Consider the following 22901-nt stretch of genomic DNA (forward strand, 5'->3'; position numbering starts at 1 on the left):
AGCATAGTGCTGTACCATGCCTTATTTCAGAAAAAAACGTGCTTACTGTTCAACTGGCTGAGAATTCAAACATTCTCTGCAAAAACCTAAAATATTACCTTCTTACAGTGCAGTACATACACATCATGGCAGTGTTTAAATAAAGTGAAGTATGCCAACATGGAGGCGAAGTCCATTTCCGTGGTTCTCGTGATCTGACAAGTCTGAATGATGATGGTTACTCTAAACAGTTATGGCTGCTCCCTGTTTTTGCAGACCAACGTTCCCCTTGGCGAAAGATGAATTGTAGCACTTGAGGCGTATCTGATCTCAACACTTCATTTACACAGCGTTGATGTGAGATGTTTGTCCCTTTTCTAAGGAAACCCGCCAACACAAACACTGTGAAGCGGGATACTGTGTTCACAAAACCTTGTTAGGACGTATGAAAATATTCAACTATATCAAGACAGTGACATGGTCCTAAGCTGGAACGAAGCCTTCTTTAGCCATGACTTTGTTTAGGTGCGAGTTTATGGGTGCGAGTGATACTTTCTCCTTCTCTGGAGGAGAGGACAAACAGGCAGAATTTGTTTTATACTCTGACTACCATGCCTTTCTGATGAAATACAATTTTCAGACAGAAGGTGATGCGATTCCCTGTCTATGTCTGGGTCTGCTACTGCACTTGTTTTGGCTGGGCTGGTGAAGGAGTTCTGGGCTGGCTGGGTCTGCGACCGTGCCTGTTTTGGCTGGGCTGGTGAAGGAGTTCTGGGCTGGCTGGGTCTGCTACTGTACCTGGTTTGGCCTGGCTGGTGAAGGACTTCTGGGCTGGCTGGGTCTGCTACCGTACCTGTTTTGGCTGGGCTGGTGAAGGAGTTCTGGGCTGGCTGGGTCTGCTACCGTACCTGTTTTGGCTGGGCTGGTGAAGGAGTTCTGGGCTGGCTGGGTCTGCTACCGTACCTGTTTTGGCTGGGCTGGTGAAGGAGTTCTGGGCTCGCTGGGTCTGCGACCGTACCTGTTTTGGCCTGGCTGGTGAAGGAGTTCTGGGCTGGCTGGGTCTGCGACCGTACCTGTTTTGGCTGGGCTGGTGAAGGAGTTCTGGGCTGGCTGGGTCTGCTACCGTACCTGTTTTGGCTGGGCTGGTGAAGGAGTTCTGGGCTGGCTGGGTCTGCGACCGTACCTGTTTTGGCTGGGCTGGTGAAGGAACCGAACCCCTGTACGGCCACACTTCCTCCGCCCGTGCTGAAAGTCCCGCTGGGCTTCTGCTCGCCGAAGGATGACGTCCCGAACCCGAAGGTCTTCGCCCCGCTGTTCCCGAACAGGCTGCTGCTCCCTGCGAGAGGGAGAGAGAGAGGGGATTACCCACAATGCCCCTCTGCACTGAAAGAGCACAGGCCGCTGGGCCTCGCTTTCGGATGGCTGCCTGTCAAAAGGCTGTTCCTGCGGTTTCCCCTTTAAATATTTAAATCATACGAGAAAAAAAAGGAAGAATCAAGGACAAAACTGATTTCTCCCCTCACAGGTCATTTATTATTCCTCCAAAAGTGTAATAGAGTATCACTCCGGGCGCTGTTGTGGCAGGCGTACTGATTGCCCGGCGGCCCCGTCCCTCTCTCTCTCTTTTATCTCCGCTCCAATGACTTTTAATTGGTTGGGAAATCAATCGCCCACCCAGATCTCCGTTGGGGGCCTCTACGAACTCCACCAGGATGGCCTCCCCCGCCCTGGCCCCGGCCGTGACAGCGCGGCTGTTAAGAGCCCCTTTGTCCGTGAAAAAGAACATGTCAGATTTCATGTTGATAGACCCATCCAAGATAAGTGGCTGTTTCACACCGCTTTCTCCGAGCGTAGCCGTTTCTCCGCTCTCAGAGGAACGACGGCTGTGTAACAGCTCATATAAGGCTTGTTAGAGCCGGCGACATCAAGCGGTCAGATCCGTCCGTGACTCAGTCTGTGGAGCTCGGGCCCCACACAGCAACACAGGAAGTCCTCTCAGCAGCTGAGAACCACACAGCAGAAAATGTCACCCAATTTCGGACAAGCACGACCCCCTGCCCACAACAAAGCCAGCGAGCACAGCTCTTGAGTGACAACACAACAACACATTAATTAGCACTCCACCACAGGGGGGGGATGGGCGCAGCAGAGGTCCTTTCAGGACAGGTTCCTGATCGTCCACCGCCGAACCTCACATGTCAGTGGGTGGCAGTGTAGCATGGTAGTAAGGAGCAGGACTTGTAACGGCAAGGTTGCGGGTTCGATTCTCTACTGGGTTACTGCTGCTCTACCTTGGGCAAAGAACTTATGCCAGAATTGCCTCAGTAAACATCCAGCTGTAAGTCGCTCTGCATAAGAATGTCTGCTAAATGCCAATAATGTAATGTAATGTAATTCAGTGGAGTTCAGTGGCGTATAGGGTCTGCCCTCTCTAAGGAAAGGCCTTCCTGACAAAGCAATCACAGCCAGGCCCGATGGACCAAACGCCCCACATCAGCAGGACCGTGCTGTTCTCCTCGCTTGGTCGGCAGAGGAAGTATCGATTTTTTGCTTGTGAGAGAAAGACTCACGCAGGACCTGGTTAAGAGGAGAGAATTACACGAACTGAAAAAGCAGCTGACGCGAATAACCGGGCTAACGCCAGCGCTAATATCCCTTAACCCTTAGCAAGGATGTCACAAAATACGTAACAGCGGGGCCTTGTGGAAGACAGGGAGCGGCGCGTTCTCGCTCTCAGCCGTTACTGCTGCGTATCTGTGGGCTGATTTTGCTCAGCAGGTCCGCGACAGGAGCGGATCCTTATCTGCGGAGTGAAGCAGGAAGCTGAGGTGTATCTGCCGATGCATACGTAACTGCTCCAGCGCCACCATCAGATAAGGGGCTCGCTTCTCGCGGAACAGAGGAACAGCTGGGAGCTGATATACGGCCGTGGCGGAAGGGGAGGGGGGTGTGGTTTCTTATCCCCGACAACAAAGGCTCACGGGAGGAATTTTAAGTCCTCGGCTGCTCTACTTTCTTTTTTGTCCCCCACGCTCAAGATGTGGTTAGAAGGGAAACTTCACCTTTTTACACCCTGCAGAGTTTTCTTCAAAGTTCTTCTGGTCAAGACCATACTTCTATTTACAGTCAAGGTATAATAGCAACAACAGGCCTCTGGATTACAGCTCAGCCAATCTGAGCTGTAATCCAGAGAGAGTCTATCAAGACACACATAAACACTAACAGGAGGGGTCCTACTTATTGTGGCCAAGTCCTCCCCTATTCTGCTAGTAAAAAAAAAAATGAATGTGTGTATGTAAATAGACACAGGGGCAATAAGTGTTCTACAAGGATAATAACGCTGAAAGTGTGCTTGGTTTCCAAACAGTTTTCATATAAGCTGTATATTAACTTCAGGTTCCAAGTAAATACAGTTTAAATGATAGCAGCATGGTATCTGTAAACAACTGAGTTATAGCAACAATTTGGCTTTTTGTTTGACTCCTGCATTGTATAGTGTATATTTTTCCCCGTTATGGAAAAATAATCAAAGCTCTGTCTGTAGCAGCTAAGGCAGCGCTCAATAGAGTATAAACCAACATCTCCACATTTAAGTTTTCATATTAGCCCTAAAATCCAGTATTTTATTCAATGTGCCACAGCAGTAATTTCACTAACAACCAGTGTACTTCATTTGCCTGGGCTTTCAGAGGCCTGCTTTCATTTTCCCCTGTTAACAGAGGAGTCAGCCCAGATGCATGCTGGCTAATGAAGCCTTTTCTTATGGCTTATACACTCTGTGTGCACCCAGGCAAGCAACAGGACAAGGCCAGTTATTCCGCCAGACGATGATCGGTTCCACGCCCACGTAAGTGAGTTTCAGAGGCACAGCCGCTGCGCTGCAGGCACCGTTGGGAGGGGGGAGGTAAGGGGGTGGGGGGCGTTCTCACACACCTGGCTTGGGTATTACATGCACACGTTAGAAGACGAGTCAGGAAACACGTGTGCTCGAGGCATTCGAAAACGAATGCACTGTGCTTATCTTTGGCCTTGACGGTTCGAGCTGCACCTCTGCCAGCTCCAGATTCAGCTTAAAGACATCCCAGCGGCGCTTTCAGCACAGGGCAGAGGTGGAAAACTGAAACATTAACTCACGCCAGAGCGCACCATTCTCAACACCGATCACTGCCACTCTCACAGTTCAGCTGCTCCAGCTCTGCTTGCTGCAGGGCTCTTACCTGCTTGGTTAGCCTGGCCGAACCCTCCCGAGGAGGTGGAGCCGAACGGGTTTTTGTTGGCCGCGTCCTCGCTGGGCTTGCCGCCCAGGCCGCTGAAGAAGCCCCCGGATCCGCCCGAGGGGCCCGCGGGGCCACTGGTGCCGGAACCGAACAGCCCTCCGCCGGAGCCGGCCTGCTGCTCAAGGACACGGACACACGCGCACACACACGCAGACACACGCAGACACACACACACAGAACACACACACACACAGACAGACAGACAGACACAGACACGCGCGCGCACACACACATAAACAGCATATATTAATATATATATATATATATATATTTGGGCATGTAGAAAATATGTGCACAAATTTGCACACAAACCAACAGAAACACATACACACACAGAGACAGGCCTACTACAGGCTACTCCCTTATACGATGGAGTTTCAATCATTTCAATCATCGTTTCAATCACCCCCCAATATAATGGGTTCCAGTTCCATATGGGAGGATGCTGTAAGACCACTGAGCGGGTTCTGGCCTTGTCAAACACGCTGAAACAAACTAACAAGACACTCTGGGCAGCTCTGAAAATATCAAACCCAGGAAAAATGTTTGGTTGGACATGGCACACATTTACAAAGCAGCCCTTTAAAAACTGCTGATTGGCCATTAGCCTAGCTCCTGTGAGTTCCAGCACCTATAACGTAAAAGGACACAGGTACGGGAAGGGTCTGGGATATCGGACTCCGTGGGGAGGGGGGAGGGGGAAGAGGCTGTGACGGGGGGGAAGGCTGCAGGCGACTCCTCTCGCATGACAGCGGAAGGCGGAGAACTGCGCAGAGCAGACGGTCTCCAGGGAGACCGTACCTCAGAAGAACTTTTACCTCAAGGAGCATCCCTGTCACTTCAGCCTCGCGCTCTCTCCCTGCCGAGTGAGGCACTCGCTCCCTGAGCGACAGGAGAGTGAGGATGCATCCACCACAGAGGGGGGAGCTACCATGTGCTCGGGGGGGGGGGGGGGGGGGATGGGGGACTTTGCTCTCCACTGTTACACACTTAGGTTCAGATCACCCAGTTACTGATAACACACAACAGCTCCACACCAACGTGGCTCATAGTTTACGTCATAAAGCTTCCCTCTCCCATCCTACTACAGTCCTCGTCTTTGAATGTAACGAGCATTTTTGTTGCTCTTTTATTCAGATTTAGCACATTTCAGGGACTGAGGGACTTATGATGCTGCGCGGGTAATAAAAACATTAAAACGCAGTAATAGTTTAAACTTACGGAAAGCTAAGGATGAACCACAACGCAGCGTGCCCGAATATCAGTCAGCATTACTCCAATCGACACAGATGCTAGGCTACATGTATTTCGGGGCTTGACGGTTACAGGTTCAAATCCTGACTGGGACACATCACTACGAGCGAGCTGCTAAAATCAAAGCTGCATAACTAAGGCGCAGAGTGTCTGAAAACGATGAGCAGATTGGACTGGAAGCTGTAGATGCGGGCATCCAGATATTATGCATATTATTAATAATTTGAAGCAGAAGATCATTAACGTAAATGATAAGCTTGTTGTGCCACTTTGTTTTCTGCATGGGGTGGGGTGGGGGACTGAGCAGCTTCTGAATTCATAACCTACACCCATGCAGGAGGGTGGAGCTGATAATCAGGGGCGAGCTGCACTCAGCAAATATTTGCTTTGCGCCTTGTGTCCAGACATCGGCTGCCCTTCACCCGACAGAATACATTACCTGTCCAAAGACGCTGCCGCCGCTAGCCTGCTGACCAAACACCGAGGGAGTGGAGGTGCTTCCGAAGGCTGCCGAAAAAAGGAAAACACAAAGCTAGAGGTTGTCTTATTGAACGAGCATGAAAAGTTTATAATCGTTATATAACATCAGCGGCTGACACACGCGCTCTGAGCCCATTCAGAGACCAATAACGTGCTGCGTGTTGAGGTCTGTTATTGTCAATTTATACTGCTGTATTCTCACTCGGCGAATTCGAGCGTGTCTGGTGTGCGCCGTGTTGACTCAGACATGCTCAGAATGCAGAGCTGGTGGTGGTGGTGGTGTGTGTGTGTGTGTGTGTGTGCGTGTGTGCGTGTGTACTGTGGGAAAATGCAAACTGGCACCGGCTTTTATGGATGAGCTTTCTCCCGATGCATTAGACTCCTTCAACGGCCCCCATTTTTCTTCATACTCTGTAAAAGTGCTGAAGGATTGGCACAGTGGAGCACAAACTCCCGATCCCCCGCCCCCCTCCTGTCTCCTTCCCCACAGTCATCACGGCTGCGTTCACCCCCTCCCCACACTCTCCCGCCTGATCAGCTTTGTGACAAAGAGCACAGGACTCGGAGGAAAGGAATTAAAAGTCTCCTGACACCTGGTGAACTCTGAAACATGACAAGGGGAAACTCAGAAAAATTAGCCATTTATACGGTGAAGGGACTGTTAATTCCACCAACACAAACTGAAGTCTTTCTGAAGACCCAGATTACCGTCTGTCAAATCTCTCATGCTCCAAGATCAAGCATGTTCCTCTGCAGTAAGCGTACCTTATTTATATTTTAATTTTTAATATTAAATGTGAGGATAACTCCCAGAAGATAACACTGGAAGAGCTGTGATTTTTGCCCCCCGAGAACTGCAGTGATCATTCCACTGAGCTGGACTACAACAAAGCCTCATTATTAAAAAGAAAACTGCTTCTTATAATATTTTATTTTAAAAAACTGCAAAAAAGAACCAGCTGCGTGCTGCAATCAGATTCCATAATAAATATACAATGTATGAACAGGTGAACCAAAATACAAAAGGGGGGAACTAAGTAAGCAATGAACTCATCACATGCAAATTAAACAGGAAAAAACACAACATCAACAGAAATAACACTGTAATGTACCGTAATCACTTCTGCTCCTAACATGTATAAATACAGTCTGTATTAAAACGTCTCTCAGGGAAAATGTAAGCTTTGTGGAAAAACTATAGATTTGACTACATTCTTTGGCAGAGAGTGGGTGAGGGACTCTTCCTCTCTCACCCGAGTGCTTTCATTGCTAACTTGGAGCTAGCTCATTAACCGGCAATACTGAGCCGCACTTTATGATTCATTTTCTGCCCGGACCTGGCTCCATCACTGATGAACTCTAATGACGCAAAGTGGGGGTTTTATTCTCCCTAAATCAAATCATGCTGTAAATCTGAGCGGCGGAACAATATCGGCTCGCCCCGGGATATAAATAGGCTTTCAGAGAGCAAACATCTCAAGCCTGCCAGGCCGCCGTTTAAGGCCGTTTACACCTGCCCCTGTCTACTGACGAGCTGGCTGCTATTGTCATAACGGCAGCTATTGTTGTTGGCATTCACACCTCGGGATCCAGACACGAGATCTGCGACACGGAACGCCGATGGGGAGGCCTGGGGCCGTGTAACACCGCACGAGGATTAGCAAATAGCAACAGAACGGCAGCTATCACGCTATATATAGCTGCTTCTAACAATAGTGACCTTCCACATGCTCCATTTGGAATCCATTGGTCACTTGGTTTGTGTTATCTGTGGTATTGAGGAAAAAGGCACCACAGCGCGTTGCGTTTCTTGTACCGTTAAGGGTTCTCTGGATTCTCACTTGTAGCGGCAGTGAGTCTGCACTGCAGCAATTAATATCCGTATTTCAGAAAAGAGCGATAATCCCACGTCTTTTCATAATGAAGAGGCGTTTTAAAATACAAACAACAAACTGGAAAGGAACGTGTCATTTGGGGATTCCAGACGTGCATGACAGCAGCTGTTGGCGCTTCAACACAGATTCAGAGGAAAGGGCTTTAGAGGGACGATGGTGATTCTGCAGGCTTTTTTTTTTTTTTTTAAATGTGCGCATCCCCACAGAGGAAATAACTGCTTTTCAAACAGCACTGAGGGAGTTGTCTGGCGACCAGATGATTTGAATTATCAAAGGCCAAACATAACGAGGGGAACCAATCGGCTAAGAGAGCGATCAAAGATTTTGTTTATCAGCAATCCCTGTGATTCCATTAATTCCAGCTGACCATGCCCGCCTTGAAATCTTATTTCCAAACACGGAAAGAGGGTGCTTTCTTAGAAAATTTGTTTGTGGGTTTCTCCGTTAATTGAACACTTCCTACACTGGCCTCCCCGGAGAGCTTTAAACCAGGACGTTATGTTACAATAAAAGGAAACGCACATGAGCGGAAAGAATTGATGACAAGGCCAAAGTGGCTTGATTTATGGATGGACATGGTTGCGTTTTGATGGTACGTGCATGTCACGCACGCTGAATTGGCGGATTACTAACATGATCCATGGGAAGGTCAGAGTCTCTGTGGCGAGCTGCCACATTGGGGTTTCTAAAACGTCACTCCGCCGCGAGGGGCCGACCGGCAGGCCCCCTGACACGCGCCGCCTGCAGACTCACTGCCCGCCGCGCTAATTAAATTCCCGCCGCATGAGTGACGGACGGTCTGCCCCGCGTCAGAGAGGAGCCGCAGTGCCCTGTCTGTTTAATCTCATTAAATCCTCACATTACAGCAACAGCCCGTCAGTGTACAAACTGCAGCAGCCTCCGGCTTCCCTCCGCCCAAATTTCCCCTCGTTCTCATTCGCACAAGATGAGACAGGGTTACACCTTGCACGGGGGAACTAACGCCCCATCACCAGCTCTGTCAAGACACTGTTCCAAAAGATCACCTCGGGGAACTGCACCACAAAATTAACAGTATTAAGCTCACAAGTGTCACTTACTCTGCATTTTCAGTTAGAACCCGAAATATAACTCAAGGAGCATACAGAAATGAAACCCGGGGACAGTTTGGTTGGACTCGCTATGCAGACAGAGTCTTTTCAAGGCTTAATGCCAAGTACAGTATGCCCAGTCAAATGCACGCGCACACACACACACACAGACACACACATATACAGAAAGCAGACAAGCAGGCACACAGACAAGTACACACACGCGTTCAAGCACACAGACAGACAGACGGACAGACGGACAGACACTCTCTTGCGTTCACACGAACACACACACACACACACACACACACACACAGCTCCGGGGATTTATTTTCTCACAGATCCACCCGCGGTGACCTTTAACCTCTGAACACAGGGTCAGCACAGAAGCCCACCACTGCAGTCCCGCACCGCAGCCACCGGGACTGGGGTCAGCCGGCACAGGCCAGCTGTTTTCGGCGGCGGCCCACCCAGCCCCCGGCCCCCCTGCGGAATCCTGGGAATGTCTGGGAACGGGGCGGCTCCCTGCTCCCGGCTCCACACCCCAGTCCCGCCCCCTGCCCCTCTCGCACCGCCCTCCCTGCACCCGGAGTGGGCACACAGCTGCAGGAGGGCTCCCGGCCTCTCCCCTTCCCTCGGGACGGGACGGGACGGGCCTCGCGGGAGAGCACCCAGAGGTGTCCCCGCTGACCCCCCTGCTCTCTGCTGGCCCACCGGGAGAGAGAGGAACAATCGCTCCACCACCCTGACAGCTCTACACTCCGTCCTCACCTGTCGACCTGAGATAACTCCCAATGCAGGCACTGACTCTCTGCCCAGAGCTATCACTGTCCTGACCTTACTGTACTGCAATTAATTTTCTGCATTACTCTCCAGAGGACTCCTCTTAAAGAGATACAGTAGCAGTCAAAAGACACACCTGATTAAGATAATGGCAAACATGCATTCAAAGACATTTTGATCTAAAGACTTGTGTTTAAACGCTTGAAATTTGTTTCTTAGACAAATATAAACAGTGAAGTTGATGTCTACGTATGATTTTCTCTCCAAAAATATTCACATTTTAGAAATATTTTCTGGCTATCTTGAAGAATCAAAGATATAAGATAGCTCTGATTAGTTTAACACTGTTTTAGCCAATGCATAATTCTGTTTGTGTTGTTTCATAGTTTTGATGTCTTTACTATTATTCTAAAATGTGGAAAACAATAAAAACAAAGAAAAACCCTTCTATGAGTAGGTGAGTCCAAACCTTTGACTGGTACTGTATATCTACATGGTTATCTTATGTCAGAAAACAAAAATTACACCGACTACCCAATATTGACTACATTTCCTATATATAAACACACACACACACCACACTCGCCTGTGAGTGCGCACACATATTTACGCTTGTATAGCTTTTCTGACAGGTGAAGTAGCTAGGACAGCATCGTTTGCCAGGACATCTTAGCGAGAGAGATGCATGGGGCCGGTTTTGGCCTCATTCTCCCCGGCTCAATTACCCTAATGGCCATGATGGATGGCTTTCCTAATGATGCCGCTCCCTTTTGGTCTTACAGCAGAGCCCGCTGCCTGAATTTATTCCTCCTGTTCGAGCGTTTCAGCGGGCCTGGGGTTCTGCTGAGGGAACCGTCCGCATTAATAATGCACCGCGGCTTTTCAATGGCACACTGTCTGCGAGAGTACGGTGGCCCCCAGGGATCAGAAATCGCATCGCGTGCATGAGCGGAATATACTGGAGAGAATAGGTGAATCTTACTGTCCAGAGAAATACATATCTGAAATACTTATTAATCCCAGGAAATGTATTTCGCTAGAAGAGTGACCGGCAGCCAAAAGAAGAGAATAAGCTAAGATGCAGATAACTGCCCTTCCTGGACCTCTGCTCTGACCAGTCTTTCCTGGACAAACTGCTTTGTAAACTGGCAAAATACTGCACCTGGATTAACTTCTAACAGCATGAATTTACCATTGGGCAGGGTAGCAGGTTTTGATTCAAGCAACCTCTCAAAAAAAGGCTAGCCCTGTCCGTCAAGACATAAATGGCAGACAATCATTATAGCAGGACATGCATGTCTCCACAACAAGCAATCCATTAAACAAGAAAAAGGACTGGTTGGAAACCACAGTTTAGCCAAACCGTGACTGCAGCTTGCTAGCTAGTCACTACCTAAATCTAAAGAAGTAGCTACTAGCAAAGTAGCTCATCGTTGTCTATATCTATGTGCACCTTTTAAGGAGTAATACAGCAGACAGCAGAAGGAGAATCAACAACAAGGCTGTTGCTGTTTTAATGACACTGTCTGTATGCCATTGGTTTGCAGTGACAATCTTCACAAACGACTGCAACAACTGTCTGAGTGACTTTCAAACGTTGCTACAATTTCTGCGATACACTTACAGTGTATCGCTGGACAATGGAATATAAACCAGCTTCAAGACACCGGCAGAAGAAAATTTCCAGCAGATAAAAATATCTGCTATGACAGCGTGAGTGAGTATGTGTAGAGCCATATCGGTATTGGCAGGATGGCACAGGTCCAGCCTGCTTTAATGCCACAGGGATGCCGGTGGATCAGAGGCTGCGCTCCAGCTCAGACGTGGAAAGAGGGGATGGCAGGTAGGGTAAAGCCTTCTCTGTTCCTCCGCTGTTCCGCAGCTTAGGCTGCCATCACAGGCCACGCGCAGGCCTTAAAAACCATCACAGATCTGTGTCTGTGGGACTCCGGGCCTGGTGGGCTCGGAGGCGGGGGAGCGAGAGAGGTGTGTGGATCGCAAAACAGGCACCGCCCTACATTTCTACCGCGTTCCTGATCCCAGAAAGCCACCTGGTTTGATCCTGCTTGATCTGGTTTGATCTGGTTCGATGCGATTTCATCCCTGGCGCTTTTGTTTTCCCATCTCCTGTGTCCATGTAAAGGTGAAAGTGCACAGTGGTATGGAGTTGTGGCAGTGAGACCGGGGTTCCAGACTGGGTCTCACAGAAGCTGCTGACAGCAAGCTGTGATGCTGATATCATTACAGGACTGAGGAGGGAGCTCACTGGGCAATGAGCCATAGCCTTTTGCCAAAGAGCTTGGAAAGTGTTGTAGGGCGAATCTGCGTTTCGCTCCCAGCAGTATGAAACACCCTGTTGCACCTCAGACTGAAGGCCCTTGCACACCTAGCGCAAAGAGAATTTACCGTCCGAAGTCCAATGCTTCCCTTCTCTGGAAAAAATCTTGTGTCATGAAATGTAACAACAGAGTATGCATGCAGTGATGACAATTTGATCATAATCTTTTTGATATACAAGGAAAAAAGGCAATACTAGGTTCACCCCACACAAACAAAGAGTTGAGAGCATGTGTAATTTCATTGGCTTGTTCAGGAGCTGAAATTGCACTATGATCGATTCAAGACCTACTTTAAGATATCTGTAGGGCAGTTGGAAACAGTTTTACAAATGTTAATACCTCACATAAAAAGCAAAGGACCAACTACCAGTAACCCTTTGCTCCAGAATAACGTTTGGCAGTGTCTGAGGTTTGTATTCCTAAAGATTTGACAGATGAGGCCCACAGTAGCCTACAGCTAAAATAGATGGCCAGCTAGCTACTGCAATGAAATCTCAACACATTTATTACCAACGACTTTAAGTAGCAACCTTGTGAGCTAACCTATCCCTTACCACCTATGATGTAACCCAACTAGCTAGCCTGCAAGCTTCATGACAAATGGACAGAGCGCAACACAACTGCTTACTGTAGGTCCGTAACTAATTCCTATTCAGAACTAATTCAGATACATAACAAAAAGGCTGTTTTGTAAAGAGAGCGGTCTCTTTAAGCATTATCTGACTCATACAGAGATAGCTAGCAAAGATGATGTCAAACAGGCTGTACTTTTACACTGTCAGGTATGCACTGCATTTTATATTTATGTGCTGTAAAAGGAGTGATTTGGAAGTCACAGGAATGGATAAAGGGAAACTAGCTCACTAGGACGCGTGCGCGCACACACACACACACGAATGCAAACACAATACTAACATGCACACATACACACGCACACAGGAATGCTAACATGACACTAATGTTCCCCCACAGACACACAGACGCACACACACACACATACGCACGCGCACACACACACACACACACACACACACGCACGCGCACACACACACACAGACACACAGACGCACACACACACACACACACACACACACACACATACGCATGCGCACACACACACACACACACACACATACGCACGCACGCGCGCGTGCTCTTACCCGCAGGCTGTCCGAAGCTGAAGCCGGTGGAGGAGGTGGTGGTGGTGTTGCTGCCGAAGACAGAGCCCTGGCCGAAGCCGGAGCTCTGCTGGCCGAAGGCGGGGGTGGTGCTCTGCCCAAACAGGCCGGTTCCGCTGCCGCCGGCCGTGCTGCTGCTGCTGGTGGTCATCTGTCCGAAGGAGAAGGAGCTGGCACTGCTGGTGCTGGCCGACCCGAACAGCCCCCCTCCGCTGCTGGAGGCCGGGGGCGCCGCCGCCGCCGCTGCGGGCTGCCCGAACCCGGGGCTCGACCCGAATGCCGACTGGCCGAAGCTGAAGCCGCCGGCGCCGGTGGCGGCAGGCTGGCCGAACCCGCTCACCTGCCCGAACGCGGGCTTACCAAACCCGCCCGTCGCGCCGGACCCGAATCCGCCAGAGCCGAACCCGGTGGCAGCCGGGGCGGTGGTGCTGGCGGCGGCAGGAGGCTGTCCGAAAATGGAGGCGGTTGTGGTGGCGGTGGCGGCCGCTGCGGGGGCCGGCGTGGGGGTGGGAGCAGTGGCGGGGGTGGGCTCAGGGGCGGGTGGGGCTGCCGGGGCTACCGTGGTGATCACCGTGGTGAGGGCGGAGATTCCCAGGGTGGTGCTGTCCGTGCTCACTGCGGGCTGGGCGAAGATGGAACCCGGCTTGTCGGAGCTCAGGGCTTGGCCGAACGCAGAGGCCGGCTGGGGGGCGGGGGAGGGGGCTGTGGCCTCGGGGGCAGCACTGGAGTCGGCCGCAGGGGCTCCCTCCGCTGGCGGGGCGGCGGGGGTGGGCGTGGGGGAGGTGGACGGGGCCGGAGAGGGGGCAGGAGAAGGGGGCGTTGGAGGCTTCTCTGGGGCTTTGGATGCAGTGGCGGTAGCGTCAGCGATGACGGCTTGGGCGGCGGCCGATGTCACGGCGCTGTCATCTGCAGGGGGCGGGGTTGAGCCCGGAGGGGTGGGGCTCTCAGGGCTTGGCTCCTCCTGGGTTGGCTGGGTCTCTGCAGCAGGGGCAGGCTCTGTTGCTGGGGGGGAGGCGGATTTGGGCTCCTCGCCGCCCCCTGTGGAGGCGGGGGGCAGGGGGGCAGCCAGGAGGCTGCTGAAGGAGGTAGCGGCTGAGGCCAGGGAGCTGGGTTGAGAGACGGTGAATGCCGGTTTGGTGGTTGCGGGCGCTGCAGGTTCGGGTGGCTTGAAGACGCTGGTGGCGGAAACTGTGGCGGGGGTTGAGGTGCTGCCAAAAATGGCAGGCGCAGTCTTAGGAAGGTCAACCGCGGGCGCTGACGAATCTGCCTCGCTGGGGGTGGGCTCAGCAGGCTTCCCCTGCTGGAACCCTCCCCCGAAACTGAACTCGGCTGCCCCCAGCCCCGCCCCATTGTCGGCACTGCCGAAGCTGAAGCCCACGCTGGCGAGGCGGGGCGCCTCTTTGGCCTCCTCCTCCCCCTGTCCAACGCGGAGCCCCGAAAAGCTGCCCAGTGTCTCCCCGGCTGTGCCCGTCTTCAGGGCCTGAGACTCCACCTTCAGGGCGGAGCCAGCGGGGGCCGGCTTCACGGGCTCCGAGGACATGCTGGGCGGGGGCGTTGGGGTGCTGGTGCGGCCCAAGGCGGGGGAGGTGGATTTCGGAGTGAAAGAGAAAGGGGCCTCTCCGGACGTCCCGAACACCATCTTTGTCCCCCCGGCAACGCTGTTTCCGAAGGTGAACTTGCTGGCCTGGCTCACATCCTTGCCTGCACGATAAAAATAAAAATGACCGCTCATGACCCTGGGGGAATATATCTCTTAAAAAAGAAGGGACCAGACTCTGCACTGAAACTGAAACGAGTGACCGTTTACACAAAAGTGTAATAAAGTTGGTGCAAAGACAATCATTTCTTAGGAAGCACTGTGAATGATCAAAGCATACATAACATGTTGACTTAGCATGTACATTCTGATTTTGCTAAGTGCTGCACAAGCACTCCTCAGCTCTGTGCCAGCTCTGCGCCAAATCTGAAATCAATAAATGTCTGCTTACTACAATTCAGGTGTTGCTCTTTTATTTTTTGGAGATTCACTTAGCCATTTGAACACCGGCTCTCTTTTTCTCCACTACCCTCTCTGCTGCAATCACACCTTTACCCATTGAAACTTTCACACGTTAGGCCCCTTCAGTGCCACAGTTAAACGACCTTGCTCATACAGGTGGGCTATGCAGCGGAATGTCAGGCGAGTTGCTCTGATCAAACCCAGGGTCATCATGCAGCATCCCCACACGGCCGGGCACACAGAACGCGGCACTGGCTGGTCACGCCCAGATGTATCGTACCTTGAGAAGCTCCTCCCGCTTGCGACGCTGACACCGAGGCGGTGCTCAAAGACGAGAAAGTGAAACTCCCAGCAGGCCTGTGAAATCACAAGAAACACACACAGCAACGGTAAACAAACCCGCTAATGAAGCCAAACTCGGGCACTTTAACAACCTTGAAGGATACCTGGAGGATGTGAACACACGGGAAACAGTCAGCTCTGGCTTGGCAGTGTGTAAACCCGCCTCTGCACTGAGTACAGCCCAACAGGATTCCAGCTATTATCAAATCACCTACATACTCATTATCTATGAGATGATGAAGATTATGATGATGACGATGATGATGTTTATGACGACGATGGTGATAACAATCCCCATCTACATAATACATTTCCAGGATGTCAAAGTGCTTTTTTGGTAGGAGGTGTAACATATCTCCGCCACCGCCACTGTGTAGCACCCACCTGGGGAACGTACAGGGGCCACTTTCTGCCAGAACACTCATCCAACATCAGCTGAGGCAGAGAGGGAAGGATTTATCTTTCCAATTAAACCAGTGGACGACTATGAACAAAATGAGAGCCGGATCTGGCCAGCACACTGGGGAACAACCCAACTGCCTGCAATAAGAGTCATGGGCCCTTTAACGACCATACTGAGTCAGACCCTTGTCTTAATATCACATCTCATGGACGGCTGTGCTGGTCTGATCGTGACCATAAGACAAAGGTGCTGGGTCAGCTTGTAAAGTGGTCCGAATGGGGATATAAAAACAGACGAAGTGGTTGGTCCCTGGCAGGAAGCTCTCTGTGAGACAAGCAGACACTCACGTGGCAGAGAAGGAGAAAGCCTTGCTGGTCTGCTCTGTGAGGGCGGGGCCAGAGCTGGAGGCGGCAGGAGCTGCGGACACCACTGGAGCCTCCGGTTTCAGAGGCGCACCTGAGAGAGAGGGAGAGAGAGAGAGGGAGAGAGAGGGGGAGAGAGGGGGAGAGAGGGGGAGAGAGAGGGGGAGAGAGGGGGAGAGAGGGGGAGAGAGGGGGAGAGAGGGGGAGAGGGAGAGAAGGAGAGAGAGAGGGAGATAGAGAGGGAGAGCGAGAGCAAGGCAGGGAGATAGAGAGGGAGAGAGGAGAGAGGGAGAGAGAGTGGGAGAGAGGGGGAGAGAGGGGGAGAGAGGGGGAGAGAGGGGGAGAGGGAGAGAAGGAGAGAGAGAGGGAGAGAGGGAGAGAAGGAGAGAGAGGGAGAGAGAGGGAGAGAGAGAGGGAGAGAGAGAGCAAGGCAGGGAGATAGAGAGGGAGAGAGAGAGCAAGGCAGGGAGATAGAGAGAGAGAGAGGGAGAGAGAGAGAGAGAGAGAGAGAGAGGGAGAGAGAGAGGGGGAGAGAGGGGGAGAGAGGGAGAGAAGGAGAGAGAGGGAGATAGAGAGGGAGAGCGAGAGCGAGGCAGGGAGATAGAGAGGGAGAGAGGGAGAGAGAGAGAGAGAGAGAGGGAGAGAGAGGGGGAGAGAGGGGCAGAGGGAGAGAAGGAGAGAGAGGGAGATAGAGAGGGAGAGCGAGAGCAAGGCAGGGAGATAGAGAGGGAGAGAGGGAGAGAGAGAGAGAGAGGGAGGGAGAGAGAGAGAGAGCGAGGGAGGGAGGGAGATAGAGAAATGGAAAACGGGAATAATGAAAGAAAAAGGACAGCGACAGACACCAAGAAAGAGACAGAGTGACAAATCAAATCAAGAGATGCAGAGGTGTAGTGCAAAACAGGAGACGAAGAGAAAGACAGACAGAAACAGACATGGAGAGAGAGAGAGAACCAAAGAGAACAAAAGAAAGAAAGCAAGATGGACGCAGAGCGAGGGTGTCAGAAACACATCGCCAGCTCCTCAGAGGCATGAACTTCCCCGCCTCTGTCCATCAGGCTTTTAAACCCGAACCTCAATAACAGAGCAGACATGAAGCAGGGGAAAGAGGTGCATGCAATCCCTGCTTCCTGTTCCCACAGCCGGCGCTCCCGCTAAATATTTAACACAACACACCCGATGAAAAAATACAAACCTACAGTCCCAATATATTCAATTTTTAAAAAAAAATAAAATAATATCGACTTAGGAGCTTCAAGATGGAGAAACTCTGATTTGGCTGTCTTCTCAGAGCCCTAGCTGATGACTGGTCAGAAATGACTACTGACCAATCAGGAGGAGTCTTGCCTTACTTACCGAACATAAAGCCAGACTGTGAGGCGGCTGAAACCTCTGCAGATGGTCCGGAAACCTTCAAAGCGTTCTGAGAGGAATTCTGGGTAGCAACAGAGGCAGGACAAGACACTGATTGTTATAAATGGTGCTGCAGCATTAAATGAGTAACCTCCACGCTCACACTCCACAAATCAAGTTCGGTTACTGAACAGGTCTTCAACAGGTGAACTGACATGATTAAAAAGCTGTTTGTCTGCTCTGCAGAAATACACAATAAAAACTACCACGAGCCGGGAGCAATTCAGGTTAAGCAGCAGTTCCCCTCCTGGGAGCTGAACTGGCAACCTCTTGGTTACCAGGCCTATTCCTCATCATTACACCGCACTATACTGCTGCCGACTTTTTCTCCGGGAAGGATTACCTGGGCGGAAGCTCTGCTCCCACCACATGAATAACTGAATCCTTCATTCCATAACCCACAACTATATGAAACACTAACTATTGGGAGGCAGTTCACAAGCGCCTTTGTACACGAACATTTCCACGCTAACACAGTGGAACGCTAACTTTCGGAAGGCAGTTCAAAGCATCATTTTACTCAGATAATCAAAGCTCTCTGGCACCTTTACTGCCGTAACATAATCCTTCTGTTGCATCCTGTGAACAATGAGGCTCACTCTGATAAACGAGCTCGCTCTGGAGAGCTCTTACCGAACAACAGCGGTAGACTTTTTAGAGCTTTTGTAAGTGAACCGACTGGAGAAAATTTGGCTTTTTATAGGAAAAGTGTTTGAATTACAAAGGGGAGCTCTGATGTGTCAGTGTGTCTTGCGGTGTAAGAACAAACTGTACGATTCACAGATCGTTATGAGATCTGGATTGGTCTTGCCCTGCTCTGCAGGTGTTATCAGCCCTTCCAGGTTATGTAAGAGCTGGTGGCTCTACTCTGGCCCTGTGCAGGCTTTGACCCATCAATGACAGGTACACAGGGACATGTTACTCAAACTCCAATTTTCAAATAAAGCGTTTGCCTTAAATTAAACATCTCTTTCAAAATGAGTAAAAAACATCAAGTATCTAACCTCTCATGGAGCAACAGCCTTATTTCTGAACAGATCTAATAAGTGTCTATGAAAAGGCCATGTGCCCCAAAAAAATTAACATAATCAATATCTGTTATGTTAAATATGACTGAACAGCAATATTAGCACAGGCCATGGTTATGACTACAATTACAATTTAACTGACAAATATGTGAAATGACAGAATATTGACCGACTTTGACTGACTGCAGATGAAGTGGGGGTTTCTGGGATATGACTGTCCTGAATAAGGGAGCAGTGCTTGCTACTTACCCGTTTGGCTTGAATCTGCTGGTTGACCTGAGCCACAGGCGCCGGGACCGAAGAGCTATCAGAGGAGCGGAAGAGGAGGGTATGAGTAAGAGGAAGAAGCATAAGGCTTAAATACTTGGCATAAAATTCGTAAATACCCCTCATACTCTACAGGGTTCATCCAAAACAGGTGTATTTGGCCTGTGGACAATGACATTCATTCTGTTAGCAGTGCTTCTCGCACCGTGATCTGCTGTCCAAGATTGGTCCATGGGGGCAGTGCATTGTGGGACTGAAAACTGAGACCTTAACAACTCTGCTGCTGAGAAACACATTAGCAAGTGAGAATTGTATGACACACCTCTCCAAGCAGGAGAGCATAAAATAAAACTAGTTTAATTACAAATCCATTCTTACGGACAAAGAAAAGAGGAACGCTTCTATATACTCCTTACTTTCAAAATAGTAATCTCCTTTCCCTATCAGGTGGGACATGTAGAACAAAGTGGTACCTGGCCCAGAGTCAGGCTGCAAGATTTTTTAATGCATTTTTTTCCTGTGAATGATGTGAGTGATTAATTGCCACGAGCCACCGCAAGCTGCCGTGTGTTAGCATCACCGACCCGGGATTCAATAACTCAGCTGCATACGGCCCTGCATATTCAAACAGCTGTCAACGGCCTGACAAAGCCGCTCTCTACGCACAAGCGGCCGTGTCGCACCACGCCTGGCACGGCATCCCAAATTGGCAATGTGCTAACCTGGTTACAGCTCAGACACCTCCCACTCCCCGAGACTCCTCTGCAAGCTGGCAAATCTCTACGGTGGGCCGTGGATTTTAAGTGCATCTCAAATGTAGATGACTACAGGATCCAGTGTGTAAAAATATTTTGGGGGGGGGGGGGATGTTGTGCGGTTTAACTGAGTGTTTGGACACCACCACACAAAAATATTTCATTTTATGCTAATGAAGACACTGCCTTCTGGTGAGCAACAACAAAGGCATCCAAGGCTGAAGTGGTGTCTGACACAATGGGCAAGCTATTTATCTCTGTATGTAACTTATCCGTAAAACTTGCTTGCTAGATCTCTGACATGCAGTGTCCCTCTCTCCTTGTGGTTAAGTATGCAGGTCACTACACACACCTACACCTACACACACACACACACACACACACACACACACAGCTATGTATCATTTGCAACACACGGCTTTGAAAAATTTTTTAGTAGATTTCACAAATTAAAAAAAAATTAACATGAATTACACACTTGGGTAAGCACAAACTCAAGTTCGGTCACCTCACAAAGTCTGCTCATTTTATATGGAATAAGGTCAGCCAAATAAGGACAGAAGAAGAGAACATTATCAGCCCAGGGATGCTAGCAGAATGTTGGAGCGCACAGGAATGCCACAACGCACATGCACAGCCAACAAAATTAAGGTCATTTAATGAAAAAGAGTGACAGGTACGGCCGCTTTGCAGAACGATCCCACACACAAGTGATCTGATAACGACACAAGTGTCTTTGTTGATTCGGTGATAACACTCCTGTTTCTGCCCCCTGCCCCTGTCTGGCCGCACGATTGGCCAGATAACATTTACCACCCGAAAGGGAGTCGGATAGAGAGAAAGGAGAGTGATAAAAAGGGTCCAGTTGCAGAGCCCTCTCTGGTTATTGTCAGTGCGGTTAATTTGGAAAAAAGCCTCTGGGGGGTTTCCTATCCAAATAGAATCTTCAATGGAGAGAGGCAGCTGTGGAGGCGAGGCCAGGCCAGGCAGAAATGCATCGTGGGTAACAAGGAGATGGGAATTAAACATCAAATACAGCCATTCGAACACAGACAGGAAATGGAGAGAGGGGGAGAGAGACAGGGAGAGAGAGAGGGAGATAGACAGAGAGAGACTGAAAGACAATGAGATAGAGAGGGAGGGAGAGTTTGTGAAAAAAAAAACACAAAAAAAAAAGAAATAACACACCAGTCTGCTGCCCTTAATTATTTTATATATATATATATACATTATATATTACAATATATATATATTATATATACATTAATATATTATATATATTAAAATTGCCTCTCTCTCACTCTCTCTGTTAGTTACCCGACATTAAGCTGTGCTCGGTTTTGAATGAGGAAGAGGAGAGGAAGACTTGCTTGTGCTGTAAAATTCTTCATAAAGGAGTGAACAGTGTGGAACACAGACAGCACATCAAATAAGCCATCAGAGGAGAAGGAAAAGAGAGAGTGTGATGGTGAGAGAGAATGAGTAAGTGAAAGAAAGCGGAAGAGGAAAAAGTGCCTTTTCAAAGTCAGTCTATTTCATCCTAATTTTCAAACAAGGGGCTTGGGGAAAAGCAGTTTTTGCAAATTCTGTACAAGCATTAATGAAAGAAACAAAAAGCTGAGTGTTTGGTGAGGCCCTCTGTGAAAGATGAGAGAGACGGAGGGAGGGAGAAAAAGATACAATGAGTGGTGACACAGAGAATTATTCAAAAAAGGGACCTGATCCTTTCTAATTCTTAATTTGTTCTGAAAGACAAAGCGGTTGGAGGGTTGACGTACACGTTTGTGCCATGAATGCTTTGGTGACACTGGACAACTCCCTTCATGCCAATAGATTATGTTTTAAGCAAAGCTGAGGGAGGCGGGTGGGGGGGACAGAGAGGGAAGCTCCCTTTTCCTCCGATGGGCCTTCAGAACCAGAGTGGACCGTTCCCGTATACAGTGGATGCCTGCCCAATACCACAACACCGCAATGTGCCAAACGAACTGCGGGCAGAGAGAGAGAGAGAGAGAGAGAGAGAGAGAGGGAGAGAGAGAGAGAGAGAGAGAGAGAGAGAGAGAGAGAGGGAGAGGGAGAGGGAGAGGGAGAGGGAGAGGGAGAGGGAGAGGGAGAGGGAGAGAGAGAGAGAGAGAGAGTGGGAGAGAGAGAGAGGGGGAGAGAGAGAGAGAGAGAGAAACATGCAAACAAGTCAGCAGCTTCTGCCACTGTGGGATTTGATCCTTCAGCGAGAGGCAGTGGCCTAATAACACGCTGGAGATCCTGCCCCTCGCTGGCAAACGCAAGCTGCCCACCATGCCATGGGTACACTCACAGGATGAAGACGGGCACGAAGGACGCACGGAATCACGATGGGGGCGGGCTACAGGAGATCAGCCTCGTTCATCATTGCATGGAAGGGCCTGACTGATCCCAGGACAGTGTGGCAGGGAGATACCTGCCTTCCTCTTCACACTCTGCCTTCACGACGGCTGAACTGGAATCAGCATGAGAGGCGTGTTGCTGCGGTGTTTCTGCCCGGCAGCGCTGATCAATAGGCAGACGCTGCACAAGAGACAGGACGGGCGTGGATGGAAACACGGGCCTACATATACACACAACTGCATGTATGTCCACACACAAACACGAGCGCACACACCCACTCAATACTTATCACCCAACGCCTGCTTCGCTCGCCTGTCCTATCAGCGTAAGGACACCGTGTTCTAGCCTCTGATGAGCTGCTACTGACAGCCTGCCAGCAGCGGGTGTGTTAATCATGGCACTCAGTAAACAGTGAGAGTACAGTTATGGAGACTTTACATATACTCTCTTTAGCAAGCACTGATAGCCAGAGAAGCTTACATAAAGTTACACTTTTATCCATTTATACAGCTGGATAAGAAGAGGAGTCTGTGCATATCACCTCACACCAAAGGTTCCACTGAGACACACCTGCTGTCTCTCCACAGAGGCAGCACTCAGGGCACTTGTGGCCAGATGGGGGTAGGTGTTTAAGTAGGCAGAGCCATGATGCTTTGAGGTGAGATGCAGGGGTGGTGTCACTTCAGCTGCCTGGGCTGAGGGATGAAATCAAATACAGC

General features: G+C 50.1%; 1 protein-coding gene across 1 annotated transcript in view; it reads right to left on the reverse strand.

The window, feature by feature from the left end:
- The window catches only part of nup214 (nucleoporin 214), a 56753-nt gene that overhangs the window by 11261 nt on the left and 22591 nt on the right, over positions 1 to 22901 (reverse strand). Inside the window, exons 25-32 of the mRNA XM_036529984.1 lie at positions 19049 to 19103; positions 17715 to 17793; positions 16347 to 16455; positions 15535 to 15611; positions 13238 to 14956; positions 5950 to 6017; positions 4197 to 4371; positions 1163 to 1315 (exon numbers count right to left, since the gene is read on the reverse strand). Of these exons, the coding sequence (XP_036385877.1) occupies positions 1163 to 1315; positions 4197 to 4371; positions 5950 to 6017; positions 13238 to 14956; positions 15535 to 15611; positions 16347 to 16455; positions 17715 to 17793; positions 19049 to 19103 (2435 nt within the window). The remainder of the gene's footprint in view (positions 1 to 1162; positions 1316 to 4196; positions 4372 to 5949; positions 6018 to 13237; positions 14957 to 15534; positions 15612 to 16346; positions 16456 to 17714; positions 17794 to 19048; positions 19104 to 22901) is intronic.

The sequence above is a fragment of the Megalops cyprinoides genome, chromosome 5 (assembly GCF_013368585.1).
Source record: "Megalops cyprinoides isolate fMegCyp1 chromosome 5, fMegCyp1.pri, whole genome shotgun sequence".
NCBI classification, from domain to species: domain Eukaryota; kingdom Metazoa; phylum Chordata; class Actinopteri; order Elopiformes; family Megalopidae; genus Megalops; species Megalops cyprinoides.